At 36.7% G+C, this 14,369-nt stretch overlaps 1 protein-coding gene across 1 annotated transcript in view; it reads left to right on the forward strand.

Annotated features, from left to right (window-relative positions):
* LOC127444804 (NT-3 growth factor receptor-like) overlaps nucleotides 1-14,369 on the forward strand; it is a 214,359-nt gene that overhangs the window by 176,721 nt on the left and 23,269 nt on the right. Inside the window, exons 12-13 of the mRNA XM_051704347.1 lie at nucleotides 1,837-2,025; nucleotides 12,897-13,027. Of these exons, the coding sequence (XP_051560307.1) occupies nucleotides 1,837-2,025; nucleotides 12,897-13,027 (320 nt within the window). The remainder of the gene's footprint in view (nucleotides 1-1,836; nucleotides 2,026-12,896; nucleotides 13,028-14,369) is intronic.

Below are 14,369 nucleotides of genomic sequence, written 5' to 3' on the forward strand. Positions count from 1 at the left end.
TGAGTTAAGCTGACTCACTTCACGTCACCAGCTGGCTCATAGTACACACAAAAATGGTCTTTTTCCTCCACCTGCTGGTTAAAATATGTAATGTCACAATATTAAATGTAAAGAGACAGATAGCTCTTCACACATCTGCACTGCTCTTACACTTTAGATTAGAACGGCACGAACACAAGCGGAGTGATACACACAGTGAAGCGTCCGAGTTCTGATGGTGTGAGCCCATCAGTACTCATGGAACGTCTCTCGTCCAATCAGATTTGAGGACCAGAACGAACTGTTGTGTATATATATATATATATATATATATATATAAATACAATTCTGATGTTAGCCTGTTGAAATTCACACAATGTGGCATACTGTATATAAAATCACACCCACATACAGGATATGGTGCATTTTCACATATATGATTTATTTACACATTCGGATAACAGGATTTTACATCAGGTTATATCTGAAAGTGCTCAGCTTTGAATGAATTTAGTTATGTAATCCCCACTGAGTGTGTATTCAACTGTCCATCTGTGTATCTTGAGCTACAGGCTTTAAACATTTGAGGAGACAACTCGCAATACTCCAGTCAGTCTTTGTTGATAATTTACTTGCTTGACAGTGTTCAAAGTGTGCTTGTGAAGAAACTACAGTTTTGAAGGAGCTGTGGTTTAATGGTGGGCTTGATGGAAAATTGCAAGTGTGCTGGTAGTAGTACACCCCCTCCTTTCTCTATTCCCTCACTCAGCTCAGTACCTCCCCCTCAGGAGTTAAATTTCACTTGATTTCACACGCTTTCAATTCCATAATGAATAAAAAGACTTGATGAAGGTGTTAGGCATCTTTGAGAAGTCACTCAAAGGTTTTATGCTGTGGAATGAGCTGATGGTTGTTAGCAATCCTAGTATAAATTATACTGTATACTGTAGGCCTATACAAGAAGCAGCATAGCTTATTACAAGACTACTTGCCAAGTAAGTAAATAAATGGACATAAAACATCAATTTAAGTTGAAATTGTATTTCCTAGCAATTTAAATTTTGTATTAGCTTACTAATCGCACAGTGATCCGAGAAGTAGTAAAGATCGCTTGCAATAGCCTGATGACCCTAGATAGTGCTGTTGACCAATCAGAATCAAGTATTCCAGTGTGCTATGTTATAAAAAGTATAGCGTGTCTCTTTTTAATTTGTAAGGTATCAAATATGTTTTGGTATATTTTGACTTTTTAATGCCTCCAAATAATGCCATTTCAAAATGTTATGGACTACAAAGCAAACATTCACATATTGTATAGAGACTCTATTCTTACTTTAGCTTTGGATTAGGTTTGTCAGGTTGTCAATTTAACGTGTTAATTTAGTGTGATTAATTATGTAAGAAATAAAGTCTTAAAGTTTACACAATTAGGCATGCCCCCTGACCAAATATAAGGACTTTTCCTACTATCAGAGCATTCAAGCTTTAAGTACCACTTTCATGTTTTTGTGAGTTGCAGTCAGTAGAGGGCAGTCAGTGCAGTTCCAGCTATAAAGGTTACATGTCACACTTATCGAGACCAGGCAGCACAAACTGAGTATGGAACCGAACACAACAGGATACGTTCTTGCATTAAAAGACAGCCGAACAAAGAACAATGGAATACAGGGTCTCCAGATGCATTTTCAAAGTCTAAAACTAAGTTTGCCTTGACACATCATCCTAAAAACACGGCTTTTATGGCGCAAGATGTTGAAAGCCAGTGCGAGGCGATGCAACCAATGTAAAACTCCTGAAAAGCGTTCATCTGATTGATGTATACATAGACCAACAAAAATCTTTGTGTTTGTTCTGCAGGCCCTGTGGCAGTCATCAGCGGGGAGGAAGACTCTGCAAGTCCTCTTCATCATGTCAACCATGGCATCATCACCCCCTGCTCTCTCGATGCAGGACCTGATGCTGTGGTCATTGGCATGAGTCGCATTCCTGTCATTGAGAACCCACAGTACTTTCGACATGGACACAATTGTAACAAGCCCACCACCTGTGAGTGCACCTCTTAATACTTGAATTTTAATTTGGCTATTGGTTCTAAAATTTCAATTATGAAAATATTAATTAATAAAGATGAAATATTTTTGTAAAATGTTAAATGTACAGTAAAATAGAACACATCACCAGGCTGTGGGCATACATCACCAGTTATTTAAGCATTACTTTAGACTACTGTTTTAGAGACTCTAAAATCTTGCCAATAATTAATGCAGTAATTTAATGCCGTTCATGTTCACATTTGTGTAAAAAAGGTTTATGTCAACAATATCCATTGGGTATTACCAGAGACTATTTAGCAGAGACGGGCCACTTCTGTTAAAATAAGTGGGAGAAACTGTAACGCCCAACCAAGGAGCTCTAAGCGCCAAACGGTCAATGGATGTAGAAAGGAAGTCCTGCCTTACAAGTAAAAGAGCCAATCACCTTTTAGATACGGATATTGCCTGTCAATCAACTCAAGAATGTGCATGCGAATTAGCTATACAAGCCGAGAATATTGCGTTTTTAATGTAATATGAGGTAAAGAAGTACAATTTATAATTCCAGTGTTGACCGATTTTATTGCTGATTTGAAATATGTTCTTTGATCAATCTTGACCAACCGTTTTTGAGATTTCAGTCTTTCCCCATTCAAGTATATAGGAGCTGCACTGTCATGACTGGAAATAGCCTCTCGAGAGCGTTTCAAAGATGGCCGACAGTGGAATGACTCACTAGAAAGACTTTGGTATTACCATCCATTCCATTAACCATTACCATCGGGATACATTGGACTTGGAAGCTATTGAGGGGAACTTGACCTCCAGCCTCCACATGCTGGTCCAAAAGCCTCCTCAAAAGTGCATGCCAATGGTGTTTCAGGAAGGAAGTAGTCCTCCACAATCCACAAACTTGCATTCAGGTTTGGCTCCATTTTGGTCTGGAATGCCCACTTTTCACAATCCAATCAATTCCTGATATAATCATGGAGACATTTTTTCTCGCTGAATATCCTATTTCACTCAGAAATATGTCACATTATGGAAGTAAAATGGGTTGTGAAGGCTGTTTCATGTTGATTAAAGTGAATTTGATATGATAAAATAATTACTTTTTCAACACGGTTGCAACATGAATATTTAAAAAAAGTGACATTTGTTTTGTTTTTTTCAAAGAAAAATTCACATGTGTGAGAGGTGTCTGGCTCTTGACCTTTTCACTAGCCTGCAGGTTATGATCATTATTTATTACAGTATATGGGTCACCATGAAGAGGTTGTTTGAATAAGCACAATGCACTCTACTGTTAAAAATAGATGACTTTTGGATATCCATATAGCTTGCACGTATTGTCGAGTGCACAGGCACAAATGCCAACCCCATTGTTTGTTTAAATGGTGTTTCTTGGCCATGAGCATATACACAGAGCTCCTGCTAAGATTTATGAGATCATGTAGTGGCTGAAGGGTTCAACATTGACAATTACTTCTCTGAAGCTAATGGTGGGTCTTAGTTTAGACCTGTAATGTAATTAATTAGACTAAATGTGGTAATCATTTCACAAAATAATTTTTTAACCAAATTTCTTTTTTTAACCAAAAGGTTCAAAGGGGTGCTGACTGATTTATAGCACATAGTATAGTATAGTATATATGGGAACACAGATGTACATACATCAACACTCACACTCTATTTATATTCTAGGCACAAAACAGTGTCTACAGTATTCACTGAGTGCACTGACGGCTAACAAAGGGGAATCCAATGGCAGAGGACAATCACATTTTGCCCTCGTGAATAAATTAACTCTTTATGAATAATAGATGGCATAAAATCTTTATGCTGTAGATACATAACCATCATGGCTGAATGTGTGATATTTAAATGACAGTTACTCAAGAGGAGAGCATATATTTTTACTCCTTAGGCTCAGAGCAACTAGGAAGCAATTTACACATTAGCCATAGTGAGCTGAATCATTTAAGCCATCTCTAGACTGCTACAGTGGTGCAGAAGCAGCATATGAAGTGGCACTAAGGTGTATCAGACTGTTTAATACTGCTCAGAGGTGGCATTAATACATTTACACAGCATTTACAATTGCATAAACAATGTTATGAGATTGTTTTAAAAATAAATTATGAAAATAGAAAAAAATAATTTATGAAAATATGAAATTATACTTTTATATGTGAAACTAAAGTATGAAACATATGCTCGATTGTGACAACAACAAAGGTTAACGCTGCTCTGATGCTGCATCTCATTTACACAGAAACAAAGCAGCATCAGAACTGACTTTGATACTTGGGGCTGAGGTGGGTCAGAGCAGGTGTAATTTAGTCTGGCTTCATCAGAACGAATTCATGAGATAGTTTATCTCATGAATTTTACTGATAGAGCATAAACAGATCATAATTTCAATAAGCTAAGTGGACTAGGGATGAGGCTTTATTTATTTTGTTAAGTTTAATTCTGTTTCTTTTTTTTTTTTTTCTCTCTCTCTTTCTGGTTATATAACACCACCAATCCTTTTTTATAGGTTACAGGCATAGCAGTTGGCTCACATGTAAGGGCTGAAGATCATTATTCACATGGCAGTAGTCCTAATGGAAGTGAATGCAGTTATTATCTCCTGTGACTGTCATCTCACGGGCTAAAAATACAACATCCTGACTTTTCATGCATCGCAAATATGCATGACAGGTCACTTGTCGAGAACAGAAATGATATGATACCTGCCTCCCAATAAAATAAAATATCAAATTCACAAATAGCACAATTTTAGGGTAATTTCATACAGAGAGTATACATATATTTTTTAATAAACCATGAAACGGCCGTATTCTTTTTTTAGTTGATTTTCCCTTTCTGCCATACAGAATGTTGCCACCCTTGTTGTATGTCATTGTCTCCAATTCCAGGATTAATTGCATTAAATTATATCTCCATAGAAAAAAAAAAAAAACGAAACAAAAAAAACAAAAAAACATTGCATACATGAAATAGCTAAATGTGTGGGAAATTCAAGCTGCTCATTTTCAGTCTTGTCTCATATGAATGCCCACACTCTGTTGTGTAGCAAGAGCCAAATTGCAATTATTTTGATGCAAGAGAATGAAAGAATGACCTTCCATTTTAAATAACCTGTCTTAGAGATACCGTAGTGCAAAAGATATCTTACTGACCGATGCATGATCACTCTGGTGTTATTTTGTCTTAAAGAACAGCAATTGTTTTATCATTCTCCTGCAATATCCATCCGTTTCTCCTGCTTCATCAGATTAGCGACAATCACCACAGATATTTGCATCCAGCAGTGAATATATTTTCCTTTAGGGACATTTAGAAAATAGACGTCCATACAGATGTCTCCTGTGTACATCATTGTTCTGGACACAATTACTTAGATTGCATTGTTTCAAGGTAACATTTGATGACAAGCTGAATTTATCAAACTCAGGAGTGAGAGGACAAAGACATCCGTCCAGAAAAAGGGCACTGTAAATGAATGCAGGGTAGGTGTAATGGAGCTCTGGACGTGCACACCTTCACAAAGATTCTGATGCAACCGCTCCTATTGTTACTGCTCATAATTGCACTATATCTCATCCAACCTCATTTGAAGTTCAAAGAAGGTGGACAGCAGCACAAACCGGGTGCTTGATCATCAACTGATCACCAATATCTGTGAAGGGATTATTTTTATGGAAATCTAAGATTTTGAATTAATTTTGAATTAAGAGCGAACAGCATACATACAATTTCTAAACACAGATAAAGAGTTTCAACTGCCTGCAGGGCGCATTAACGCACAGGCTTATACAGGCTGAAGCCCAGGGGCCTACAGCTACCATGGGGCCCAGCGGGAGGAGCGCGTTTAAACACTTTCAGCAGTAGACGCGGTTGGTGACAGTGCACAACCGTTAAAGGTGTCCTTGTACTACTTGTTCAATGCACAGCACAAGTTGCTCAACAACTTGAAGGGGGCCTCAGTGGACCAGTGAGCCCATGGGCCCAGAGGGATCTTAAAGTGCCCCTGCCTGCCTGTGCATCCTTTCTTATTTCAGCCTTTGTGGGATGTTACAGGCTTGGTCAGGGTGAGGAATAAATGAATGACAGTGAGTCCTGGGATATCAGCTTTTAATTCAAAGGCTTTCCACAACAGGATGTGGGTAAATAGACTGCGGGGAGCACCGAGCTTACCGGTTGGGTGGGAAGCTGAAGGTTAAGGTAACTCATCCTGCAATTCTACAGCAGGTGCACATGTAATTGTTCACACAGAGGACAGGATAAACCCAGTAGACCACTTAATGGCAGAGCGAGTGAATATAAATTAGGTTTTGGAGGCGGCGGTGGGCTCCTGAGCCTTGACTTGACCTGCTTCTGCTTCAGTCTGCTTGAGTGTCTGAGCTTTAATAATGATGACAGTTGCACTGGATATTGGCTGTTTGCCACTGCCTCAAGTGCATCTGCCTCTGATCAATAAGATTCGTTGTCCTGAAATTGAATCATGGCAAAGTATTATACTGAATAAAATACTGTATTTTACCTAATGCGACCCTGCGTCCACATGTGTGGACATTGTATTTTGGCTTTGCTATATGCAACGCATATTTTGAATGAATTAAAACCGACTGAATACTGTTCTCAAGACTCTACACTGTCATTTAAGGCTTAAACTTCTGGCGCACTGCGTCACGTGACTCAACAGCATGATGTTGATTTCCATAAAGTGCTTCTACGTGTGCAGCGCCAACAAAAGTGCCTCTGGTAAGAAACCTCTTTATGTTTTTAATTGTAACCTGTTTACATGTAAAGAGTAGCGTCTCTACTTTCGTTTGATATGGCGCTTTAAAAATCCATTCATTTTTCGTGCATCAACCCGCTGATAAAGATGACGTCCACATATGTGGAAAATGGGACCGCATTTCCTCAAAAGTTGAAAAAACATGTTAGTTATTTTGAATAATATAATATAATATAATATAATATAATAACTATAAAACATCTGTTGGTCATTTTGCTTCATTTTAATATACATTTTGTTATATTTTATTTTGTTATCACTGTACAATACGTTTTTTTTTCATTAACATTAGTAAATGCATTCCTATATATTTACTGTGCATTTTCACATTGAGAATAAAAGTATTCATGCACAAGCAGAAAAATATTGCTTTCAGAGGCTTTATATGTAGTTAGAATGCAAATTAGGTGAATTTTGAACTGTTCTGAGATCAGTGCAGACAGACAGCACACTGGAGGTTAAGTCATTCACCAAATAGGGAGCAAGGAAGCAAGGGTGCATCCTTTAGCTTTCTATGCAGCCAAGTGCATTCACTCCGAAAATCCGACCGAATCCGAATATTTTGTTAAATGGTGCTGTTCATCACTACGTTTTTCGACTCAATTATCCTCACACCCTGTCTACACTGGATGCGAGCGGCACATTGCGTCAAAAGCAATAAAACCCATTTTAATCGATGATGCTGTCTACAGTAGTAAACGGGTGTTCCGTTTCATTTTGTGCTGCACGCGGTGGCGCTACTTCTGACAATAACACAAATAAATGGTTTAGAACATTCTTGCCGGCACGTCCAGTGTAGACAGCCTTAAGCCCAGTGTAGAGGGTGTCAGTGTTTTTTTTGTTTTTTTTACTGTTTTATTTCATTTTGATCATGTAATACACTGATAACCATAATTGTGATGTATGTATGCCCTTTTCAGGGGTTCTGCAATGTGCTCTGGACAAGAATATTTTCCCTTAATATCAGATTGAGGCAAGCTGTCACATGTTTTAAATGTTTTATATATATATATATATATATATATATATATATATATATATATATATATATATACATACAGTATACTGTATATACATTTCATTTGTTGGTCAAAACAATGGTTTGATATTTTTGCACACTACTTTTTACGTTTGCTGTTTCATTATTTTTATTTTTTGTTTTGTGTGTGTGTGTGTGTGTGTTTTATAATTGTTCTACTATTTAAAATAAGCTGTTTAATGGTAGGTTCAATTGTGACAGCCTACCTCATATAATGTGACAACATGCCCCACTTTGGGTAAATTTGTGTTTAGTAAATTTAATCTCTTTTTTTTTTTTTTTTTCTGGACAATGTTCAAAAGCTTTTTTTTTTTTTTTTCTTTTTTTTTTTTTTTTAGCCAAGACTTTCCAAACAAATTTCAAACAATTAAAAAATACACCCTGTGAAATATTAAATGGACTAAAAGTGTGACACCCAGCCCTGGTCTCCACTTAAGATATTAATTCACAATATCTCTGTGTGTGGCTTCACCATAGCAACTGCAGGTCACGCTTACAGATGTACTTACAGAAAACAAATCAGTCTTCTACAATACATTTTAGTTTATTGGCTGTTACAAGAGTGTTCTGAGAGCAGACTTCACATTAAACAGAAACAGTATTTCACATTTACAAAACATATCAGCCATCTATGATTATGTACATATGTGTGCATATGTTAAATCATTGATATTTGTGGACATGTAGACACAAATACACCTTTTCTTTTTTCAATGAAACACAATTTATCTGGCAATGACATGCAAGTGTCTGTAATTCACTTAGATGCAAGGACATATTTATTCTTCACCTTTATAAATGAAGTGCAGGGTCTCAGTATAGATTTAATAATATTTATTGCAATTAAAGAATTGATACAGGTATTGTATGGAGCGTATGATTTGCAGAGGTAGGTAGAGTAGCCAAAAACTGTACTCAAGTAAAAGTACAATTACATTAAAAAAATAATTACTCAAGTAGAAGTAAAAGTACTAACATAAATAATTACTTGAGTAAGAGTAAGAAAGTATTAATTAAAAGAGTACTCAAGTAGTAACTCATTACTTTCACAAATGACATAATAGACGTTAACTCCCCTATATTCCATTACATAATACACATTTAACATGTATTACAGAATTATTATTATTATTATTATTAATGGAAATTCTGTCATCATTCACCATCATGTTGTTCCAAACCATATGACTTTCTTTCTTCCATGCAACACAAAGTAGATATTAGACAGAATGTTTACCTGAATGTTTCTCCATATTTTGAAAGTGAATGGTGACCGAGACTGTCAGTCCCTAACATTCTGTCTAGCATATTTTGTGTTCCACATCATACAAAGTGTCACACTGGTTTGGAACAACATGAGGGTAGGGAAACGATGACAGAATATTAAATTATGACTGAGCTATCACTTTAAAAGGGTAGTTTACCCAAAAATGAAAATTCTCTCATCATTTACTCACCCTCATGCCATCCCAGGTGTGTATGACTTCCTTTCTTCTGCAGAACACAATTTAAGATTTTTAGAAGAATATTTTAGCTCTGTAGGCCAAAATTTTGATGCTCCAAAAAGTACATAAAGGCAGCATAAAAGTAATCCATAAGACTCCAGTAGTTAAATCCATATCTTTAGAAGTGATATGATGTATGGGTGAGAAACAGATCAATATTTGTCATTTTGTGCTAGACAGCAGGGGGCGATATGCAGAGAAGAATGTGAATAAACACAAGAAGAAGAATGTGAACGTGATCTGTTTCTCATCCACACCTATCATATTAATTTTGAAGATATTGATTTAATCACTGGAGTCTTATGTATTATGCTGACTTATCTGATTTTGTTAAGCTTTAAAATGTTGCCACCCATTCCCTTGCATTGTATGGACCTACAGAGTTGAGAAATTCTTCTAAAAATATTCAAGTTCAGCAGATGAAAGAAAGTCACACATCTGGGGTGGCATGAGGGTGAGTAAATAATGAGAATTAACATTTTTGGGTGAACTATCCCTTTGAGGGCTCTTGTCAGATCTGGATGAATTTGTCAATATGAAAAGAGATTTGGAAACATTACCAGTAATTATTACGGTGAAAACATGAAAATTTCCCACAAGGACATTATATATAATGCTGAAATATAAACCAAAGCAAGATCATGCTTTATCAATGCCTACTTTCACTATTACATAACTTTTAAAGTCCTGTGTGGATTCTTATTTCAGCGTAGTTACAGTTTTCAGTGTCTAAAGAATTTAGATCATTAGTTCTATACAGCATTACCGCCACTCTCTAAATGCAGAGTATGCAGCCTAGTGCGTAGGGCACCAACCCCGGTCATGGAACACTCGCTGTGTATGAAACCGCCCACTATCCACTATATAGTGCACTATTTCGAGTGTCCGCCATTTTGTAGGATTGTCTAAATTCTGAGTGAGCCACTTGTTCCCTACTTTTGTTCACTCATTACTACCCACAATGCACTCTAATTTCGAGTGTACATTTGATGTACACTCAATGATGGTTAATTGCACACAATCCACCACAGGGAAGACGTAGCATCTGGGAGTTTACTGCTTCCTTCACTCCTGCAATATTTTCTTTAATACTGATTGTATTAAATTACTTCTTGACAAATCATTACTTGACTAAAATAACATGATTACATATAGAGAGACAAAACATACAGATATATGTGTAAGATAAAATGTATCTGTGTATACGCTCGGTGTATACATCAGCATCCGAATTCACTCACTCATTTCGTTCACTCACTGCTGAGATATAGTGCACTAATTGCAAATCACTATATAGAAAATAGTGAATGAGTGAACGAGTGAAATTTCAGACACAGCCACTCTCTTTGCCAAATGATCGCCTCACGCCCGCACATCTCTCAAGTGCGTGCCTTGCGCCCCTCGCTGTGCACGTGCAGAAATGCTGTCTGTTCGCGCTCCATTTGTCAATCACATGAATGGGAGAGCAAAAGGCATTTACACTTAACTTGGATGTTTACATGGATTTATACAGTTAATCCGCCCAAAGTAGCTGCAATAGTTTCCAGTAAATGCGTAAATACTGCTCATGACATGCAGGACATAGGACAAAGCGCACTGATATTTTGCTGCACTGATTTAAAAATGTACACTTAAAAACTGATGCCATAAGAGCCCAGTTACATTATCACCCTGAAAATGTCCATCACATTACACAGAAAAGTCCGCGTTAGCATTAGAGCCAAAACTTACCTCAGCGTGCGGCCTTAAATTAAAGCTAAGATTTTAATCTTGAAATATCTGCTTGTCTTGGTGTTAAATGAAGGCATTGCATGACGAAACTATTCTTTTTTCACTGTGCGGAATGAAGAAATTGTTTAACTTTGAAGAGTTTGATGCTGCAGCAGTGATGACTTGAGTGACAGTCTGTGACAGCGGCTCAGCGCAAGCAGCTGTGTGAACTTCAGCTCTTGTAAAAGTCCCATTCAATAATCTCTCTATAAATTACACATTAACTAAAATTAAACCCAGTAATATAACGACAGAAATGCCGCCTATTGTAAAGAAGTAAAAGAATTTCATTAGAAATTTACTTGAGTGAGAGTAAAAAGTACCCACTTTTAAACCTACTCTAAAAGTATTATTTTTTTTTCTTTTCAGAAAGTAAATGTAACAGAGTACATGTAGTGCATTACTACCCACCTCTGATGATTTGTAGCCAGAAGAGTCTCATTTTTATTTGAGAACATTTTTGCTTTCAAGTTCATTTAAATTCACACAAATAATTGGAAATGACAATGGACAAAATATTACGAGTCCCAGGTGAATTTTGAACAGATGGTGAAAAGAGAACTTTTACAATTGACTCTCATTTGCATCGCACTTGTTTTATTTTGTAAAAGAGAACTTGGAGGAGACAAAAAATATGCAGAAAACATCCAGCTGCGACTATGAGCGGCAATTCGAGAACACCATCTGCACAAGAATTGACCTTTTACACAATGCAAATAACTCACGATTGAAGCCTTTATTTACACAATTACATGTATGCGATACACATGCATCACAGAAGCATATCGTCACTCATTTTAATTAGCTCTAATTTCTGAGCCTCTTTTTGGTGCCTGTTCCTAAGGGACATCATTGTCACATCATTGTTTGGGAAAAAAGAAGTTGAAGAGGATCACTGACTGACAACAATTCTTGTTTATCCTTGTTAAAAATCAACCGCACTGTTTCAAACTTATCAGGTAATACCTGAATTCCGTAACATTTTTACATTTTCTGAAGAAAATGTGAGTGTAGCTTGTGCATGCATAATTCACTGCTATGATGGTAGGGTGTTGGTAGTGGTTGCCAGGCCGTTGCTTTGAGGTTATTAAGGTGTTCAAATCACTGTATTTATAACTGCCATATAAACACAAGCATAATGATAAGTGAAAAAAAAAATAAAAAATAAATAAATAAAAAAAAAAAATTTTAGTAGTGTGTTGCTAGGGTTATCTGGTGGTCATTGGTCACTGGCCAAGTCAACAGAGGCCAGCCCCAAGTCTCTACAATATTCTGGTCCATAGTTATGACTTTAGTCCTGCCTTCAATGTAAGTCTATGGGATTTTTTTTTTTTTTTTTACCACTTTTATTGTCCTTCAGGTAAAAATGGTACGTCAAATTGCATAGAAAAGAAATAGTACACCTCTCCTTAACAAACCTTGAGGTCTCATTCATGTTGTGCAAATTGTACAGGAGAAAATTAACGACCCAAAGTTAATTACTAAGGAGTATGGGTTTCGAACAAACCATATGCACAATAATAGTAGTGCTGCTTACCTAAGCAAACACCACAAATAAATGCCTTGAAGGAAAATAAGAAAATATGTGTGTCAGTGGTCACAAACTTTCCTTTTCATTTTGCTGCATCAGCATGCACTGATAACCTAAAGATACAAAACACAACTTTAATAACCAGCACAGTTTTCTCTCTCTCTCTCTCTCTCTCTCTCTCTCTCTCTCTCTCTCTCTCTCTCTCTCTCTCTCTCGATTTCTCTCACAGATGTGCAGCATATTAAACAGAGGGACATTGTTCTGAAGCGGGAGCTGGGAGAGGGAGCTTTTGGGAAGGTGTTTCTTGCCGAATGTTACAACCTCAGCCCCAATCAGGATAAGATGCTCGTAGCTGTCAAGGTGAGGGACAACTTTTGCAATTCAAAGCACCTTCTTTTGGCTTTGCTCTTGCAGGTCTTGACACTTCTCAAAAAAGATGCACTTTTCCTCAAACTCTATGGCAATGGAAGCCTTTACTCTGAGAATGATGAACTATCCTTTAATGACAATATTACATCAAAATTGACCCTATTTAATTTCTCAATAAATGTTTTTGGTCTTAGTTCCTTAGTCTTCATAAACTGTAATGAAAATGTAATAACTTACTCTGCCGCTGAAATGGCTTTCTTTTTCGGCCTACATCACCAAGGCCTTTAACTTGCCAGCCCCTTGCCTCCAACCACCTGGCTCAAAACAGCAAACATGAAAATTAGATATGAGAGTTGTTGTTTGAGCTTTATAAAGGCAACAGGATTGGTTTTGGGAATATAATAATAGAATACAATTTTATTTTTATTTATTTATTTAAAGATTTAAAGTAAGAGCTGTCCTTCTGCATTGCTGCTCCACACTCCAGTTCAGTTTGTGGCAGTAATGCACCAAAAGCTGGTTTGCCAAACACCAATAATTACAAGAAGAAGAAGACAAGGCCTAACTCAAATGCACATGGAACCATAAAACAAAAACAGAGCTAAATAAACTTGAACTGATACAAAATGAACAAAACATAGCTGACATGATATGTTACATGTTTCATGTTCACTTCAATTGTTAGTCTCTGTGTAATTGCTAGAATCTGCAATAAGAGTGTTAATCAAGGTCTGAACAGGTTTTTTTTTCTTTCTAGTATTCCAATTAAAGCATTTGGAAACCATGCGTAACAATGCTGGATGCTTATGAATGAACTACTGTACAGTAGTTTCTTTTGGAAAATTTTCTGTTGAAAGTTTCAGATAAGCAAAAAAAAAAAACAAAAACAAAAAAAAATAATAAAATAAAAAAAAAAGCCACTGCAAAAATCAATCCCTCTATAAAATCGTAAAAAGTTATTATAACTCATAAATAACTGCAATATGAGAACAGAACTAAGTCTTGGCAATGATAGTATTGTTTACAGCTACGTTTTAATATAATTTAACCATTAGAAAGCACTCTGAACTTCCTTTAATTCAATGTGCCGCCTCACCAGAACCTATTGAAACTATTACATCAAAGAGATAAAAGAAAATGCTCTGAAAATGCTGCAGTATTATGGGGATATGTCTTTATGAGCCCAGGTCAGTTCCCCAGGCAGAACACTGCAACTGTGTGACAGCGTATTTGCTTGTCAGTGCGGGAAAACTGTACTGAGCCACATGATGCTAAAAGATCCCCTGACAGAAATGAGAACTTTGCCTTCTTTGCATTCTCTGTCGATCCCTCC

Source organism: Myxocyprinus asiaticus, chromosome 1, assembly GCF_019703515.2.
Source record: "Myxocyprinus asiaticus isolate MX2 ecotype Aquarium Trade chromosome 1, UBuf_Myxa_2, whole genome shotgun sequence".
Taxonomy (NCBI): domain Eukaryota; kingdom Metazoa; phylum Chordata; class Actinopteri; order Cypriniformes; family Catostomidae; genus Myxocyprinus; species Myxocyprinus asiaticus.